We start from the raw sequence: 19,431 nt of genomic DNA, 5'->3' as shown, positions 1-19,431 counted from the left end.
TCCCTTGTCCTTGCCAAAGTATCTTCAGTTGGACTGAAAAGTGTGTAGAATCAGCAAATGGATATGTAATTTTGAAAGCACAGCTCTCTTGAATCCACTTAATAGATAAATTGGTATTCATGTGGAATAGTTTGCACATCTGTGACTACGATATGGTAGTTACATATTTTAATTTTTTTTATTTGAAAGACAAAATATTTAGGGTGCTCTGTTTGTTGCTAATGATAACATGGTCCACCACTCTCATACCTCATTTCATGAAATGCAAGCATAAGGAACTACTTTAAAACTTGGACTTCTTGAAGTCTCTATATAAATATATATGTATACATACATCAATAACCCGCCGTTCTGGTGTAGAAAATACATAAGTACAGCAGTGTAACACACAGACTTAAATTACACATTTAAGTAATTACAAATTTGTCTGCAAAGATGTAAATATAAAATGACATTGATATGAGGATAAACATTCTTTGCCCATTTTTGAGTTTTCATTTTCTTTAAGGGGAACCAGAAATGCATATGAACTCATTTCCACACACATACACATATATCACTGGCAACATTTTAAAGCTATTTGCATTTAAACAAACTGCTAATTTAGATTAAATTATAATACTGTATCACTACGCCTATAGTTTCAAAACGTAAACCCCCCTAAAAACTTTAAGGTCTACCTCAATGTTACTTTGGGGGTTAGTTTAAAGTAACTTCGTCAGGACAACTGTTTATTCCCCATTTGTTGGAGAACTCTTGCTATGCCAATTAGTTGCTGATTACTAATACATTTCAAAGCATGGTTTTAAAGCATTTAAATATTACACAGTCTGTTAGCAGGTGGATTTGGGTCTCTGATATCTCTCTCTCTTTCTCCCCCCAAATGAAAAGCTATCCCTATTTACTTTTTTGAGAGTTAGTTCAGTGTTCCATGAAGAGTGAGGACATCATGTTCCTGGTTTGAGTTTCCAAATTTCAAATTAATTTGTGGGTCGCCTTGGATAAATCATTTTTTATTATTCATCCAGTTAACTTCTAGTTTGTAGTCACTACTCTCCAAGGTCTGTCCAAGCTCATAATTTCTATGAATCTAACTTTAGTAGAGCTTAAAGCAATTTTGCCATTTGTTGAGAATTTGGGATATTTTTGTGAAATACTTTGAAAAATAAATCTTACTGTTACACTTATTTCTACATCTGTCACATTCATTATATTTAAGCATCTCCAACATAAAGTGCATTTCTCTCTCCTTGTCATGATGCAAACCAAGAATATTTTCTCAAGATGCATAACTGCTAAGTGTGAATGAAAGAAGGCAGGACTCATGTAAAGAGGGGAGAGATGACATCATGTTATCAAGAATTTTGATTTCTTAATTTTACTATAAGGGTTACCCTCCTCATTAACAGTCCTTGACTTCTCCTACCCCTGAGACATTTCTGGTGTTTCAATCATTATTCCTTTCATAATTACCTGGGTAGTTTCTTGGGGGAGATGTTCTTAATGACCTCAGTGTTCCAAATTCTATTATAAATAGTGAGAATTGTCATCTGATGCTCTCCTCTGCTGAAGGTAGGTCTGCAAATTGTACACTCTTTGCAACACAGATTAATGCAGTCAAATCTTTTCATTTTTACCCATATTTTGAAGATAAGACTGAAACTTTATTTGTAGACTTACTTGTTATCACAGTGATTTATATTATATGATATTACTGGGAAATATTCTTTCTGTATCCATTCAAAACGTCCTGAGAATGAGCTCATTACAATGAAGATTTATAAAATTTTATCCTTGTTTGTTACCCTTTACACTCTTCTCTGCAAATAGCATTGATTTTCACACTGTTGTTTTAAAATAGATGTGAATGGAGTTGAGGATATTGTATCAGTGGTAATGAACGGGCCAGTAATTGTACCTATATTGTTTTTCTTTATGGGAAATTCCTGAAAGGTTAATAAAAATATATGTATTTTTGAAATTATACATTCTATCTTCTCAATTGCACTTATGCAATAAATTAGCTCTACCCCAGAACTCACTTGGTCATCCGATCCCAGATCTAAACTTTGAGGGGGAGGGAGAAGCAATGGTCTACTACCTCTGTAGTTTAGCCTGCTCGAGGGTTGTGCCAAGTTCTCTAGTTCATCTGGGATGGACTGTTAAAAGGAGAATGTTGTCTTAGAGGATAATCAAAGTAAAATTTAAATGTAAAAAAATAGGATAGTAGAATAGGTCATCAAAGAGGCAGCAATATAAGGTCATTAAGGGTACAATACTGGAGTTAAATTAATTGGTTTGCATCCTAATCTGGTCAATTAGCACTTGTCTGGCCAGGGAGACCTACTTCGTCCCAGTGCTTTGGTTTCCTCACTGCAAAGTGATGACGCTAATAGAATCTGTTTCATAGGAACACTGCAAGCAAAAGGCTCAGAAAACACTCAGTAAAGGTTAGCTATTCTTATTGATGTTATAAAGCTGAAACTGTTGTCACCAGAAAAATCTGTCTTAGTCTCTTTTTAATGTTAGAATATTATAATGTATTCCATAAAGCTGAACTAGAAATCACAACACTTTTTTAAAAAAATCATAACTTTACACGCTACATCTAAGCTAGGCAACTTAAAGAGGTCCCAAGATGAATGAGACAAACTCTGCTACCACAGAACTAAGCATTATGTATAGAGAAAAAGAAACGCACACTCATGCAGGGACTAAAACAAAATTGGAGAAATAGTATTAGTTTATGTTTTAAGATACCTTGATGCTTTCTATTTTTTATATTTAACAAATATGTTTATATTGTTTTATGCTTAACACAGTAAAGTAGTGCCATTAACCCAAGTCAACTCTGTGAACTGCAGAATCATGGATCCATCATTGGAGTCAAGAGTTCTTACATAGGAAAATCCTTGACCTTAGCTCTCTTCCCCAATCAGACTGCAGCTATCATCTGATTCAGTATGCTCACACTTGAGCCAAAAGATGAGTTACAACCATAGAAATCTATAGCAATGGGTCACTTAGATCAGAATTAAAACTTTGGTGACTATTATGTTAGGTGACCAATTAATAGCATATTTAATTCTACCATTAAACATTTTCAGGGTAAGAAAATAGTTCATAAAGATTAATTCACATCCTGAATTCATCCTGCTACTAAGTGCAGGGGGCCATGATATAATCACAGAGCTCATACTTTTTTTTTTTTTTTAACTATATAAAGGGATGTATCTAGCAACACTCTTTTTCACCATGCCAAGCTAATATTTCTCCTTCTGAGCTTTTGCATTTCATGCCATTTATCCTTCATATTTCTACACAGCTTATTGTTTCTCACCAACTCAGCAGTCCCCTCCTCAGAGAAATATTTGATCATTCTGTCTGTACCCTTCCTCCTCTTATTTCTTATCTTCTAAGAATGCTGTAGTTTTGTCACTGTAGGTCCACTCCCTAAAGTATCTCATTTGTACATTTGTGTATTGCTTACTCTTTTCAATGAGAATAGAGTATGATGCAAACCAGAATCTTGTACATCTTGTTCACTCTCAGATTTCCAGAATTTAGAATACTGCCAGATATAGGGGCACCTGGGTGGCTCAGTCAGTTAAGCGTCTGATGCTTGATTTCAGCTCAGGTCATGATTTCAGGGCTGTGGTATCGAGCTCCGTGTTGGGCTCTGTGCTGGGCTTAGAGCCTGCTTGGGATTCTCTGTCTGTCTCTCTCTCCCACCCCTCTCTCCCTCTCTTAAAAAACAAAACAAAACAAAAGAACTTCTAGATATAACAAATATATCTGCCATAATATTGGCTTCGATGTTTGTAAATCAATTAAGGTAAACAATTATAAACCAAGGCCCATTTTTGAGAGTAATAGTCCCTTCAAACACTATTATTATGGGGAGTTCAAATTTCCAAGATGGTGCTAATCCTACAGATATGTCCTTAAGAACTTATGGCAAGTTTTTACTTCTTGAGAGGAGTAAGCTAGAAGAGTGTAGTAAATGGGGAAAATATTGTTTGGGAACCTGTTCCTTGAGAGAATATTAAATGTGAGTATGATAAGAAGGTGTAGAATTGATTGGTTCTGAAAACCAGTGGAATCGGAAATAACCTATCACCTAAACTTTACTTCAGGATATATACTTGTTGACATAATTTTGATAGTGGGTGCAGCAATCAGACAATATGTTTAGTTAAATAAAATATGACTAGGAATTTCATATGTTGAAGGCATATGATAGCATATGGTAGGGCAAATATGTCAATAACTAGATTGTAACGTCAACGTGTAAGTCCACAAATTGGAGAGAATTTAGCCATTCCCTGACAATTTTCAGTTCGCTTGAATCATATTTGTGCCTTGAGATTTTTAACTTTAGTGTAATAATCTAGCAAAATGTAAATGTTCACTTTTACATCATAGCAGTGTATGTAGTTGTCTATTTTACCAATAAAGAACTAATAAATATTGGTGGTAACTACCTACCTATAAGCCCTACTAAAGGAAACAATGAGCCTACATATTCTAATCTTGGACATGGTGCAAAATTGCACTGATTTTTCAAAGATTTCAATTAGAATAAAGATAAATGTAGCTTGAAAGTTTCAAGAATAAAACAGACCCATTCCTGGTTTTTTTTTTTTTTTTTTTTCATTTCTCTGTAGGTACTACAGACTGGCTCTATGTTAAGGCAATGCCAAATTTCACGGACGTGACGGAATTTATTCTTCTGGGCTTGACCAGCCGTCAGGAGTTTCAGGTCCTCTTTTTTGTGGTATTCCTGGTAGTTTACACGATCACTCTGTTCGGGAACGTTGGTATGATCATTTTGATCCGCATCAGTCCTCAGCTTCAGAGCCCCATGTACTTTTTCTTGAGTCATTTGTCTTTTGTGGATGTGTGGTTCTCTTCCAATGTCACCCCCAAAATGCTGGAAAACTTATTATCAGAGACGAAAACCATTTCCTATGTGGGGTGTTTGGTGCAGTGCTACTTTTTCATTGCCCTCGTGCACGTGGAGGTCTATATCTTGGCAGTGATGGCTTTTGATCGCTACATGGCCATCTGCAACCCTTTGCTTTATGGCAGTAAAATGTCCAGGGCTGTCTGTGTTCGGCTTATCTCTGTGCCTTATGTCTACGGGTTCTCTGTTAGTCTAATATGTACACTATGGACATACGGCTTATACTTCTGTGGAAACTTCGAAATCAACCACTTCTATTGTGCAGATCCTCCCCTCATCAAGATTGCCTGTGGGGGGGTCCACATCAAAGAATACACGATGATTGTCATTGCTGGGATTAACTTCACATATTCTCTCTCTGTGGTCCTCATCTCCTACACTCTCATTGTAGTCGCCGTACTACGCATGCGCTCTGCTGATGGCAGGAGGAAGGCATTCTCCACATGTGGGTCTCACTTGACAGCCGTGACCATGTTTTATGGGACTCTCATATTCATGTATCTCAGGCGGCCCACTGAAGAGTCTGTGGAGCAGGGGAAAATGGCGGCTGTGTTTTATACCACAGTGATCCCCATGCTGAATCCCATGATCTACAGCCTGAGGAACAAGGATGTGAAAGAGGCCGTCAACAAAGCAATTGCCAAGGCAAACTTGGGGCAGTGAAACTGCAGTAAATATTTTTGCGTATGTTGCTACCTATTATAAATGTCCAGGCATAAAAGTCTTCACACAACAAGGATTTTCTAAAGGCAACTCTTACGTACAATAAAAGGTCCGATCTAACACAGTGATGGTTTACCTCAGGAATGGACTCCAATTGTTAAAACTGCTTTATTCTAGATACACAACCATATCATCAAAACAGACACATTAATGTCATTCACAGTGTAGATAAAATTGTAAGTGTAGTCATTGGAGGAACTCATAAATAACTCTATATAAATAAATGTTAATTAAAGGTACCTTTGGTAGAGTTGAACATGATTTTCTAGGGTATTTTCTCCATAGGCATGCTCCTCCACCTAGGTTTCATATGAAAATTTTAATTTCATAAGAAAAAGAGTAAGAATTCATGCATTTTTCATGACCTTCAGTATGTCAATGCTCCCTGCTTAACCAAAAAAGTATTCTGTAATGTTTATATACACATGGACTTCTGAAAATGGGATTGTATTCAGAATCTTCAACCTATGTCTCAGTACAATTAAAACTTCTATCCTCGGTATGTGTTATTTAGTAGTGAACAATGTTCCTGCTTCAGTGAGCTATTCAATTACTCTAACTCTATTCTTTAGTTTGGATTCTGGTATAACTCTTTAAAAAAAAAAAAAAGATTTTATTTATTTATTTGACAGAGAGAGAGAGAGAGAAGCCAGGGGAGCAGCAGGCAGTGAGAGAGGGAGGAACAGATTCCCTGCTGAGCAAGGAGCCTGATGTGGGGCTCAATCCCGGGACCCTGGTTTCATGACCTGAGCTGAAGGCAGACGCTTAACTGACTGAGCCACCCAGATGCCCCTTGATTCTGGTATAACTCTTGATATAAAGGGCTAAATACAGAACCAAAGAATATAACGTTAGTGAGAAGAAACTAGGATCCAACAATAATTTCAAACCATATCAACCGAAGGTTTAATAGGACAAAGTCTGGCAGCCAAAGGCCAGATTTTATATATCAGAAAATTTTTATGTATCAGAAAATTCATAGTTTCATTTTTTCATTGTGATGAGGACAGGAAACTCCTTTGTTGTAAGTATTCACCCTTTTAAAGTCAGGAAATTTATTTATGTATTTTTGTGACTTTCTGTTTATTTATGAGGCTCCTTTTCATTTGCAGTGGTTGTCATCCAAAGTTCAGTTTTCAGATTTATTTAGATAAAATTATGAGTTAGTTTAAGAAAAAAAATGTTAAATAAATAATAAATGTGTTATGCCAATGAGGAAAAGTCATAAGGCATAATAATCTAAAAGTCAGAAAACACAACCAATGACCACAATCTCACACACACACACACACACACACACATATATTTAGTTATTGTGCGTATATTATATACTATAATGCATACAGCTACTTCTTGGAGGTACTATCAGGTACTACTTCCCATTGGGTTTATATATATCCCTCTGTCTTAATTTTTTCAGAGTCCAATAATATCTGCAATGTCCAAGACTATTACATGGTTAGAGTGAGACAAAATCCAGTAAGTCTGTTGTGAAAGTCTCTGTTGTTATACCATTGGTTTATTTTAGTCATGTAACATTCAAACAGCATTGGAGAGAACTCAGTTATCCAATGTGCTTTCCACACTGTTCAATGAATGGTAGCCCTAGGATGGAACCAGCTTTGAGTTTCTGCACCATGCACTCAGAACTTAAAAATGTTAAAGCAGTTAACTTTTCATCTTTTTCTCGCCACTAAGAGGTGGTTTTGAGGAACCAGAGATATTAGCCAATGTCACTTAGCTGACAGTGGTAAAACTTAGGTTGGAACTCAAGACCTTAAGAATTCAAGAACTAGCTTCCATTTAACTAAGATGCCATGGCTTGAATGCAGACAGATTTTGACTTCTGGTCATGCCTAGGTTTGAATCACAAGGCTCTTGAGATGAAAACAATGATGACAGGGAGAATAAAAAGAAGAATCAGCTGATAGTAAGAAAGCCCTCATACGTAACCCTGGCGCATATCACTAGTGTGGCTTCATTTGATAATGAACTTCGTTTTGTTTGTTTTTTGTTCATTGTGTTCACTGTTAATTATTTATAATTAACACTATTATTATTTATAATTAACATCTGTTAACTGTTAATTATTTATAATTAACTGTTATTTTTATATAAATATATAAATAATTATTTATAATTAACTGTTATTTATAATTAACATCTAACACCTACCATGGTACATAGGTCATAAGAACATAGTCTTACAGTTGAGCAGACCGATTTATTTAGAATCCACTTACCTTCTACTCGTCCTATTGTTGCATGAGGTCACTGAGAGGACACGACTGCCAGTTGACTCTCAAGCTGGACCAGGGCAATTGGGGGCTCCTCACTCCTTCCCCTGTCTTTGGAATGTTCTCCCACAGTAGGAGTCATTTTTAAGGATGCAGCCTTGGAGAATAAGGCATTGAAGACCATCTGGACATACATGTGACTGAACCCTGTGAAGGCCTCCATATAAACTTCGAAGATTGTGGCAGGTATTTGTGAAGATTTACTTGTCTTATGGCCACCCAAGACAGGACTCACATGTAAGTTCCCTCGCTTATGAAACTGCACCTATCAATCTGTCTCTTCCTTTGGTCTATCTATGCCCTTATGTAAGGAAGCCAGTTTCAGATTTTACCAAGGAAACTCCCAAGGTTAGAAATTAACACGTATTGCATGGAGCACTGGGTGTTATAAGCTAACAATGAATCATGGAACACTACATCAAAAAAAAAAAAAAAAAAGAAATTAACACATAAAAAAATAGTTGTTTCACTTTAAAGCCACAGGAACAACTCCAAGTGTCTTCATAAAAATAAGTGACAAGTGTGTTTTGTTTTAGTTTCTGTTTTTAAATGAAATTACAATGGTATTTTATGAAACTCAAGGGCAGAGAACAGAACCAGGCTTCACAAGAAGCCAGTAGTTGGGCCTTGAATTTGAAGACCAAAAATTTTTCTTGCTTGGATTTCTTATTTTTCTTTCTCTACAGACCAGCTTTCTGTTTCTTAGTGTACAGGGAAGTCTTAAATGGAAACCTCAGCTCCAGTATGCACTTAACCTAAGATTAAGTGATCAGTTAAGAGTCACTGAAATTATAGGATTACAATGGCAAATTCCCTTGAAAGACGTTTGATTGGCTTATTCTCAGTTATGTGATCACCTCAATGTAGTGTGCTTTTAGGGGTAGGACTCCTAGTGCAATGACAGAAGTCACATTCCACCTCTGTGAGGAAGGAGATTCTCAGAGGGGACAGGGTCCTTGTAAACAGGAAAGCAGTCTACACTGTGTTCCTTTTGTTTCCTTTTTTTTATTATAATATTTTTTTATTATATTATGTTAATCACCATAACACATCCCTGGTTTGTGATGTAAAGTTCGATGATTCATTAGTTGCGTATAACACCCAGTGTACCATGTAATACGTGCCCTCCTTACTACCCATCACCAGTCTATCCCATTCCCCCACCCCCTCCCCTCTGAAGCCCTCAGTTTGTTTCTCATAGTCCATAATCTCTCATGCTTCATTCCCCCTTCTGATTACCCCCCCTTTCTTTATCCCTTTCTTCTCCTACCGATCTTCCTAGTTCTTATGTTCCATAGATGAGAGAAATCATATGATAATTGTCTTTCTCTGCTTGACTTATTTCACTTAGCATTGTCTCCTCCAGTGCCATCCATGTTGCAGCAAAAGTTGAGAAATCATTCTTTTTGATAGCTGAGTAATATTCCATTGTATATATGGACCACAACTTCTTAATCCAGTCATCTGTTGAGGGGCATCTTGGCTCCTTCCATGATTTAGCTATTGTGGACAATGCTGCTACGAACATTGGGGTGCATATGGCCCTTCTCTTCACTACGTCTGTATCTTTGGGGTAAACACCCAGTAGTGCAATGGCTGGATCATAGGGTAGCTCAATTTTTAACTTTTTAAGGGACTTCCACAGTGTTTTCCAGAGTGGCTGTACCAAGTTGCATTCCCAGCAACAATGTAGGAGGGATCCCTTTCTCCACATCCTCTCCAACAAATGTTGTTTCTTGCCTTTTGTTTCCTCACCCACTCACTCCACTCCTCTATCACCATCCAGAATAGTTACAGGGGTTGTATTAGACACTGAGAGGGACACATTGTAGAAGATAAATTCATCAAACTCTATTCTGGGAATGAGCTTGCCAGACTGAAAACCTAAACCGTGTGTCTGAGCCAAACCGAGGCATGTCGTAACATACTGGCAGAAGAGCAAAGCAGAAGGGGTATTTGTACTATAGGTATTTGTACTGTATTTGCACTGGAGGCTGGTGGGCTTCACCCAAAAGAATCAGGACTCAGAATTTGTCTTTTTTTGTTTTTAATATGCTTATGATATTTGTTTTCCACACTGGTACCGCCTTATCCCCCATGTTCCCCTGTTCTCCTTGGGGCCTGATGCAATGCTCCCACACTTGAAAGACTTCTCGAGGCACTTGTGACTAGTAGCTCATGCTACTGGAATTTTTGCCTTGGTAGCACATTAATTGCCTTAATAACCTTTTCCGACCTTTTAATTCTCTCTGAGTCTTACTAACTCCCATCAAAATTGAAAGTTTTTTTTTGTAATTATTTCATTGCTATCTGCCTTCTCTACCAGACTGCTCAGCCCTATTGGGCAGGAATGTGCTTGCTTTGGCTCACAATATCAGGCACACAGTGGACATTGGGCATTTGAATTTATAGTGAAAAAATAAATCGATTACATTACAGTTGAAAGTTTAAATGGATTTTGGATTATTTTGTTTTATAATCTTGCAACATATAGCTATATTCTTGGAATGTGACAGCAGTCATAATTATCACTTGTTTTTAAACTACCCCCTGCCTATCCCCCAACCCTTTGTAAAGTCCCCATAACCCCCCAAATTCAAAGAAACTTTGCAAACACAGCTTTGCTTAGGGAATTTAAGGATAGGTTGACATTTTTGCTTTGATAGGGTAATAAAAGATATAGCTTTTTAAAAGGTAATCCTGATTCTCAGATCTGCATAGTGAAAAGTGACATCTTTTCAAAGGACATGATAACTGTGTAACACCAGGGAGTGACCAGTAGTGAATCTCCTGGTGGTCAGAGGCAGAGTGAGGACTGATGGCTAGCAGACCAGGTGCAGGTGGGGGCAGGCTATGAAATGACATGCGGATGGACAAGAAACTTACTTCACCACATTTCCTGCCCCTTTCTCTGTCTTCCACTGATTTACAAAACAGAAACACTTTTGAAAGAAACCTTTGATTCTTATTATCAGTTGAATAGAAACTACCCAGGTCAGGGCTATCAGAGTCATATACATAAACAGTAGCAATTTATTCAGAGTCTAAATCCTACTCCTTTAAACATTTCATCTTATTATACACTATATGAAGAATATAATTCATGTACAAGATAATTTTACTCATATAAAGTGTGGTCAAAATGAATTTTCTCCATCAGATGATTATAAAAGGTTATAAAAACAGTATATCTACATATAGCATTACTCCAAGTCAGACATTTTTCCAAATCATTTTTTAAAGTTTGTTAGAAGCAGGACATAACCTTTGTCAATTGCTTTCCTTAAGGCATTTTTTACCTCTTGGTTCCTCAAGCTATAGATCATGGGGTTTAGCATAGGAATTACTATTGTGTAGAACACAGAGGCCATTTTGTCTGTGTCAAGGGAATGGTTTGATTTTGGCTGCAGATACATGAAGATCAGAGTCCCATAGAATATAGTCACAGCGGTTAGGTGAGAGGCACAAGTAGAGAAAGCTTTGCACCTCCCTTCTGTGGATTGGATTTTCAAGATGGCGGCCACGATGTGTAAGTAAGAAATAAGAACAGTGGTCAAAGAGCTGATCATGTTGAATCCAGCAAAGATGAAAATCAAGATTTCTTTGAGGCTGGTGTCTGAGCAGGCGAGGGCCATCAAAGGGACATCGTCACAATAGAAGTGATTGATGATATTGGGGCCACAATAAATCAATTGGAAAGTAACAACTGTGTGGAGCAAAGCAACAGAGAAGCTATATAAGTAGGGGCCTATTACCAATTGCATACACACCTTTCGGGACATAATCACCATGTAGAGAAGAGGATTGCAGATGGCCACATAACGATCATAAGCCATTACTGCAAGAAGGAACATCTCCGAAATCAGGAAGTTCAGGAAGAAGCCCAGCTGTGTTGCACATGCATAGAAAGATATAGACCTGTGCTTGGTCAGGAGGGTCTCCAGGAACTTGGGGGCTACCGATGAGGAGTAACAGAGGTCTACAAAGGCCAGATTACTGAGAAAAAAGTACATGGGTGTGTGAAGTCGAGAATCCAATTGGATTAATGAAATCATCCCAAGGTTCCCTACCAAAGTTAGAGTATATACCACTGAAATGAGCAGAAAGAGAATGATTTCAAACTCTCTATGGACTGAAAAACCCAAAAGAATGAATTCCATCACCTTGGTGCTATTCCTTTCAGCCATTTATTCCAGTCTCTTAGCTGCTGAAAAAAAACAAGATAGAGCCAGAGACAAATTATTTAGTCAAGGAATTGTCACCAGATGCCAACTCTTGTGTGTTTTAGCTTCAGAAATTATAGTTCATTGAGTGGAATATCAGAACAAACAAATACATCCCATTTCAAACTCTTCTCGCTGGCTGTTTATAATTTTCTGAGGTCAAAAATTGAGGGACAATAAAAAAGAAGTCAATTGATGGCTATATAGTAAAAATAACAGAGAAACAAAAAATCTTTATATGTTTGTAAAGATATTTAATATTTTAGGTTTAGATTATTTTAAATTATATTGGATAAGAGGAAGAAAACAATTTTTTATTTCCTGTCCCTTTACTTCCTTCTTGGTGGAACAAAACCATAATGTATCAATTTGTCTTTTTGAATAGATAACATTTTTTTCTATTTTAATAAATATGCATTGCACTAAATGAAAAGGTAAGCAGAATAGTCAATGGGAAAACACGGGTCATTAAATGTTTCTACTTGTGGATCAGGTAAATTCTGAAGTGTACATGTTAGTTCATTTTCAAATACTGCATTCTAAAAAGTAAAAAAACATTACACTTGTGAGTAGGGTTAGAATATGTATTTTTTAAAAGGTATAGTTATTTGGATTATAGTGTTTATGGCATTCTATTTTAATTACTTCCAACATTTATAGTTAGAAATGTTTTCCACCATCTCTGCTAAATTCTCAGTGAAACAATAGCATACATTCTTACTTTTAAGAAGTGGCAATCTCTTTGTCAAAAGAAAGAATAATTTTCAGGAAGCAATACTCCTATCATATGATGTTTGTAGTTTTCATTGTTAAAGCAATGACCTTTGGGCACCTGGGTGGCTCAGTTGGTTAAGCATCTGCCTTAGGCTCAGGTCCTGATCCAGGGTCCTGGGATGGAGCCCCGCATCTGGCTCCCTGCTTAGCAGGGAGTCTGCTTCTCCCTTTCTCCCTCTCTCTCCCCTTCTCCCCGTCCCCCATCTTGTGCTCTCTCTCTCATGTTCTCTCTCTCTCTCAAATAAATAAACAAAATATTTTTTAAAAAGTAATGACTCTCATGTCCACAGTTGTGAATATATCAGTACTTTTTGGTCCAACTTAGGGATACATGTCAGTCAATCTGCAACTTAAGTAACTGTAGGAGGAGGAAGCAGACAAATGGGATAGCCCAGATTATGAATAGTCTTCCTTTGTTTGGTGAGAGTCATTTCCCCTATTGGATTCTATATTCATAGGACATGTGAAGCCATGTCTTTCTCCAACTGCTACCGTATTCACAGTATTCTTAGACCATTGACCTTCAGTGCCTTCTCAGCTCCACCTCAACAGTCAGAATTAATTTATCTTATTCCTCTGTATATAACTCGCCTACGGTTATCATAACCTATATGGTGTGGTTATTGGAAGTTGGCCTCTTTCCACCTCTGAGACTGTGAAAGGTAACTTTTAATTTTGGGAGGAAAGTGAAAGGTAAGACATTCTCACCATATCAAATACACACATACATACATACCGTGTGCGAAATAGAAAGAATCATCTCCTTTCCTCCCCAAAGGTATTACCCAAAGGGAAACAGTTTTGTCTAAATGGTCCGAAAAATCGTCTTTTAAATTTTCTCTTCTTCCTTTATTGACTCAGCTTAATCCTGTAAATGATACCTAATGCCTTCTCCAAAAGTAAACAAAACATATACACGCATGTATATACACGCAAACACAGACATGTATTCATACAGACATATATAAGTGATGTATATGGATGTATACATATACATACGTGTATACATATAAACACATACATACATATTCACACACATAAAATCTGACATGAAAACAATTTTCTGTCTCATTCATTTACTTTCTCCTTGGTAGAACCAAAGTTCACCTCGTGAGAGGTGTGCTTAGATAGAATTTTGGAACTGGCTTGTCTTCCTGAGCTGGCATCTTACCACAGCTGTACTTGCTAACTCCCTACTCTGGGTGTAGAACAAAAGGGGAAACAAGAAAGTGCTGATGGGATCACTTTGGATGTTTGAGAGGGAGAAGTTGTGGTAGTCAATTAATTTTCTTTGCACACACACTGGAATCAGGCTCATTCCCTCTCCTTGTACATCCATTAAAAGAAAAGAAAAAAATGCAAAATCGACACTTTCATCAATCAGATTTTGAAAAGACCAGCCCCCATTTTTATGTATTACTTTCACTTATGAATATCTTTTTAATACACATCTCTGGAACCCATCAAGATTTTCTTCTGAGGGGCGCCTGGGTGGCTCAGTCGTTGAGCGTCTGCCTTCGGCCCAGGGCCTGATCCCGGGGTCCTGGGATCGAGCCCTGCCTCAGGCTCCCCTGCTCCGCGGGAGCCTGCTTCTTCTTCTCCCACTCCCCCTGCTTGTGCTCCCTCTCTCGCTGGCCGTCTCTCTCTCTGTCAAATAAATAAATAAATTCTTAAAAAAAAAAAAAAGTTTTTCTTCTGAGAGAAAGGTGACTCCCACACAAATGCTTGTGTTCTACAGAAACCGACTCTAAAGTTGCATCAACAGATGAAACGTATTTCTTCCGAAGGAAGCCTGAGTCTCAGGGAGCTGTGTGTAAGTGGGGGAGGCGGGGGGAGCTTATTTTGGGAGTGTTAGGAGGCTTGTTTCATTCTTGTGGATAGATGTCAGCTTCATCCAGTGGGAGCAGAGTTAGACAGGGTCAGCTACTTTCTTTTTAATGGGGAAAACTGGATGACTTGGGGAAGGTCTGTGGAAACGACCAACGGTACCCATTTAACCTACCTGGTTGTAGAAGAAATCTTCCCCTGAATGTTTTCACAGGAGCCTCTTCCGCTGACTCTCAGACAGTGAGGGCATGTGAATGTGTGATATAGGCTTTATGCCATGGAGTCTTATTCCCTACAGAGTTAATTCCCAGTGTTCCTCAGACATGACTGCCTTAGGGTCGGTGACGCTCCCAGGGCACAACTATGATTAAAAAGTTCTAATTAGAAAAAGAGTAGTCCATAAAACAAAATTAACATTAGGTCCTATTCAAATGAGAATGATCTCACCATAAAATCACTAGTCTTTGGTTACCTATGTCCAATCCAATTTGTGTAAACAAAACAAAGAAAAGCAAAACCAAATGGCAAGCAATTGAGATGTTATGACCAATTCTAATGTTGTCATCATTTGTTATATAATTGTCCCTTCCTGTCCCTGTGACCATCTTAGAGGGATTCTGATTTAATCAGTTGTCTTATCATCTAGCTGAGTGTGTTTTATACCTAGAAGTTATAAATTCGTAAGGAGGCAATTCTGTTTATTTTTTTCTTTGAGGCAATTCTGTTTATTTTTTCTTTGCTAAGTGTGGACATGAAAATAATAACAAACCCTCTTTATTTAATCAACTAGCTTCTGATTATAATAAATACCTTGGAGTTTTAGAAACCTATCAAAAACATTTTATATATCTTTTCTTTTGTAAAAAAAATCTTTTACAGAATATAAACAAAATATATGCATATGTATGCTGATTATAAAACTCTATATGTAGGAAGATAGAACTGCAAATATAAAAATAAATATTGTCACATATAAATATATATCATCTACCAGAGGTAACTGTTCTTTAAGTTTGGGGAGATTTGTTTTTCTTTTTCCTTTATATTTTTATGTATTTCATTAAATTGGGTTCATAGAGTATATGAAAATTTACTACCTATAATTACCATTTTTTTACCAGCAATATGTCAGGATTTTACATGCTATTTAAATGTCTTTCCAAAGCATGTTTTCTACTATAACAGTTCCTATTTTGACATTTTGTGATTTTTTTAAATTAGTAAAATAATAATTCTTTTATTCAAAATTTGTTTTGAATGATCCAGTATTTTACGGTAGAGTGCTAAAAAATGGAAATGTTGAAAAATAGGATGTGTCTACTTTAAAACTTTTTACTTATTGCTATATTTTTTTTTTCTGGCACTGTTCCTTAAAAAGCTGTTTGTGTTTACATGTTGTCTGCAATTTACATCCCCCTACTTCTCTAATTCATTCCAGTAGACTTCCACCGCCATCATTCTCTTGAAAATAACTTTAATAAGATCATGTTAATTAACAACATTCCTCAACAATATTGCCAAATTAATGATTCCTAGATTAGCTTTCTTCACTTGGATTCCTACATCTTCCGGATACTCTTTCTCAGTTTTGTGGGTTCCTGCTTGTTGCCTTCACCTCTAAGTGTTGGCGAGTCCCAAGCTCAGTGCTTTCTCAGTTTGTCTATTTATATCTGTAAGTGTTCCTTTGCTAGTTTCACTTGGTCTTACACCATCTAATAGTGTCTGTATGTCAGTGACTCCGAATGTGACTCCTCCTCCCAGTACATTCCTCTGAATTCTAGTTTCCCATATTCAACACCCTAATTAACGTCTTTACTTGGATGTGTACCCAGCATCTCAGATTTATTGTCCACAACTGATTTCCATCTCAAACCTGTTCCTCTCTAGCTCTTCTTATCTCAGCACATGGAAACTATGACTGCTCCAGGCAAAAAAAAAAAAAAAAAAGAAAATCCTTAGAGTGACCTCTGACTCCTCTTGCTCATATTCTACCCCAGTCTGGTAGGAATTCGGGTTACTGCTATTTTCAATGTAATCAGCATCCAGCTACCTTTTACCAACTATGCTGCTACTCTGGGGTCTCATCCATCATTCCTTCCCTCCACAGTTGATTTTTAACACAGAGTAATTATTTCAAACAGTAAACCTGGTACTTTCACTCCCTGGCATGTAATCCTGCAATGGTTGCTAATTGCTCCCAGAGTAAAATCCAGGATTCTTACAAGGGCCCGAAAGACTCCAAATGATCTGGCCGTTGTTGGCTTTTTGACCTTAATTATCTTATCCCTTTATCCCCTCCCGTCTCTCTTTCCACACTGACTTCGAATCTTCCAGGGCATACCTGCCTTAGGTATTTGTTTCTGTTCTTACGTAGATACCTTACTCCATCACCTCTGGATACTTGCACAATGGTGAAGTATGAGAGCACTGGAACCAGATTATCTGGGTCTAAACTCTGACTCTGCCATTACAGAACTTGGTCACATAACAACCCGGGTCTTGTTTTCATCATCTTTAAAACAAAAATAGTGATTACCCCAAGCGCTTCTTTGAGGATTAAATGAGTTAAAGTGTGAAAAGATCTAGGGGCATGTGGGTGGCTTAGTTGGTTAAGCACCTGACTCTTGATTTTGGCTCAGGTCATGATCTCAGGGTTGTGAGATCCAGCCCTGCATCGGGATCTGCCCTGGATGTGGAGCCTGCTTAAGATTCTCTCTCTCCCATGAGAAACAAACTGAGGGCCTCAGAGGGGAGGGGGGTGGGGGAATGGGATAGACCGGTGATGGGTAGTAAGGAGGGCACGTATTGCATGGTGCACTGGGTGTTATACACAACTAATGAATCATCGAGCCTTACATCGGAAACCGGGGATGTACTGTATGGTGACTAACATAATATAATAAAAAATCATTAAAAAAAAAAAGATGCTCTCTCTCCCTCTCCCTTGCCCCTCCCCATTCTCTCCCCCTGCCCCGCCATCTCTCCTCCTCCTTCTCTTAAAAAAAAAAAAAGTGTGAAAAGACCCAGAATCATGTTTGGATTAGCATATGCGCTATATAAGCACTGATTACTACCACTACTACTGCATTTCCTCAATTTCCTTTTTTTTTTGAATATTTATCACTATACAATATTTTTACTTGGTTGGTTTGTCATCTCTTTGTTATCTATTGTGTGGGCAGAGGTTTGGGTCTCTTTAACTGTAGTTCTTGGTACTAACTGAGGACTCAACAAATTTGACTCCCAACTGTGTGTGTGTGTGTGTGTGTGTGTGTGTGTATTCATTCCATTATATATATATTAGAATATTATTACTCAGCCATCAAAAAAAGAAATCTTACCATTTGCAGCAATCTGGATGGAACTAACGGGTATTATGTCAAGCAAAATAAGCCAATCAGAGAAAGACAATCATCATATGATTCCACTCATATGAGAAATTTAAGAAACAAAATAGAAGATCATGGGGAAGGGAGGGAAAAAAATAAAATAAGACAAAATCAGAGAGGAAAAGAAATCATAAGAGACTCTTAACTATAGGAAACAAAATGAGGGTTGCTGGAAAGGAGGTGGGTGGAGGGATGGAGTAACTGGGTGATGGGCATTAAGGAGGGCATGTGTTGTAATGACACTGGGTGTTACATGCAACTGATGAATCACTAAACTACCTCTGAAACTAATAATACACTATATGCTAATTAATTGAATTTAAATAAAGTTTAAAAAATAAAATTTAAAAAAAGGTGTTTTTTATGGATATTTTATTTAAAAAATTTATTTAAAAATTTAAAAATAAAATTTAAAAAAGTGTTTTCTCTTTTACAAATATTTATTTAATCATTGGCAAAATGTAAATATGTCATTTATATTTTAAATAATAACATTTAAATATTTGAAATGTATATTTTACCAATGATTAAATAAATATAATAAAAGAGGAAACACAATTTTAAAATAACAAGCTTGCAATCCAGCAATTGCCTACTAGATATTTACCCAAGGGCTACAAAAATACAAATTCAAAGGGGCACAGGCACCCCAATGTTTATAGCAGCATTATTAACAATAGCCAAACTATGGAAAGAGCCCAAATGTTCGTTGACTGATGAATGGATAAATATGTGGTATGTATACTCAACGGAATATAACTCAGCCATCAAAACAAGCCCTGCATTCTGGGAGGGCTTTCTGATCAAAATCAGAATATCAGCATATGTCAAAATCGTAATTGTGAAAATCGTAGTAGTGTGACACTGAATTTGAAGGATTTTCATTACTGACTAGTTTTCCAAATTATTTGGTACTGGTGAATATTCGGTATCTTGGTACAGAACTTAAAAGTGCCAGAGTACCTATTGCCCTCCATACTATACAATAAGCATTTCCATTTTTAGTCTGGCTCCAAAATGTTCAGAATATCTGAGAAATTAAGAAAAATGTTGGCTTCTGTCACTGCCTTTCTTCATCCGGTGATTTTAATTAAATAATTGCTGGTCATTAAGAAAAAACTGAAGTCAGAGTTTACTCCAGTGTGGATGATGAAACTGTCTCTCTGTGTCTTATTATAAAACTCTTCATTGCAAACAGAATTCCCTACTGTAATTGCTTCAAGGAGGCTACT

General features: G+C 37.1%; 2 protein-coding genes across 2 annotated transcripts; one reads left to right on the top strand and one right to left on the bottom strand.

The window, feature by feature from the left end:
* The first annotated feature begins 4,696 nt into the window (after window positions 1–4,696).
* LOC113246375 (olfactory receptor 5M9) lies at window positions 4,697–5,629 on the top strand. The gene has a single exon (XM_026486975.3). The coding sequence runs from the start codon at window positions 4,697–4,699 to the stop codon at window positions 5,627–5,629; it is 933 nt and encodes a 310-aa protein (XP_026342760.2).
* A 5,587-nt stretch (window positions 5,630–11,216) lies between these two features.
* Window positions 11,217–12,173, bottom strand: LOC113246500 (olfactory receptor 1038-like). The gene has a single exon (XM_026487096.1). It carries the CDS (start codon window positions 12,171–12,173, stop codon window positions 11,217–11,219), a length of 957 nt encoding a protein of 318 aa, XP_026342881.1.
* Between the last annotated feature and the right edge of the window lie 7,258 nt (window positions 12,174–19,431).

The sequence above is a fragment of the Ursus arctos genome, unplaced genomic scaffold (genome assembly GCF_023065955.2).
Source record: "Ursus arctos isolate Adak ecotype North America unplaced genomic scaffold, UrsArc2.0 scaffold_23, whole genome shotgun sequence".
NCBI classification, from domain to species: Eukaryota; Metazoa; Chordata; class Mammalia; order Carnivora; family Ursidae; genus Ursus; species Ursus arctos.
Note: the sequence above shows the minus strand (reverse complement) of the source record. Positions and strands in the feature narration are given on the sequence as shown.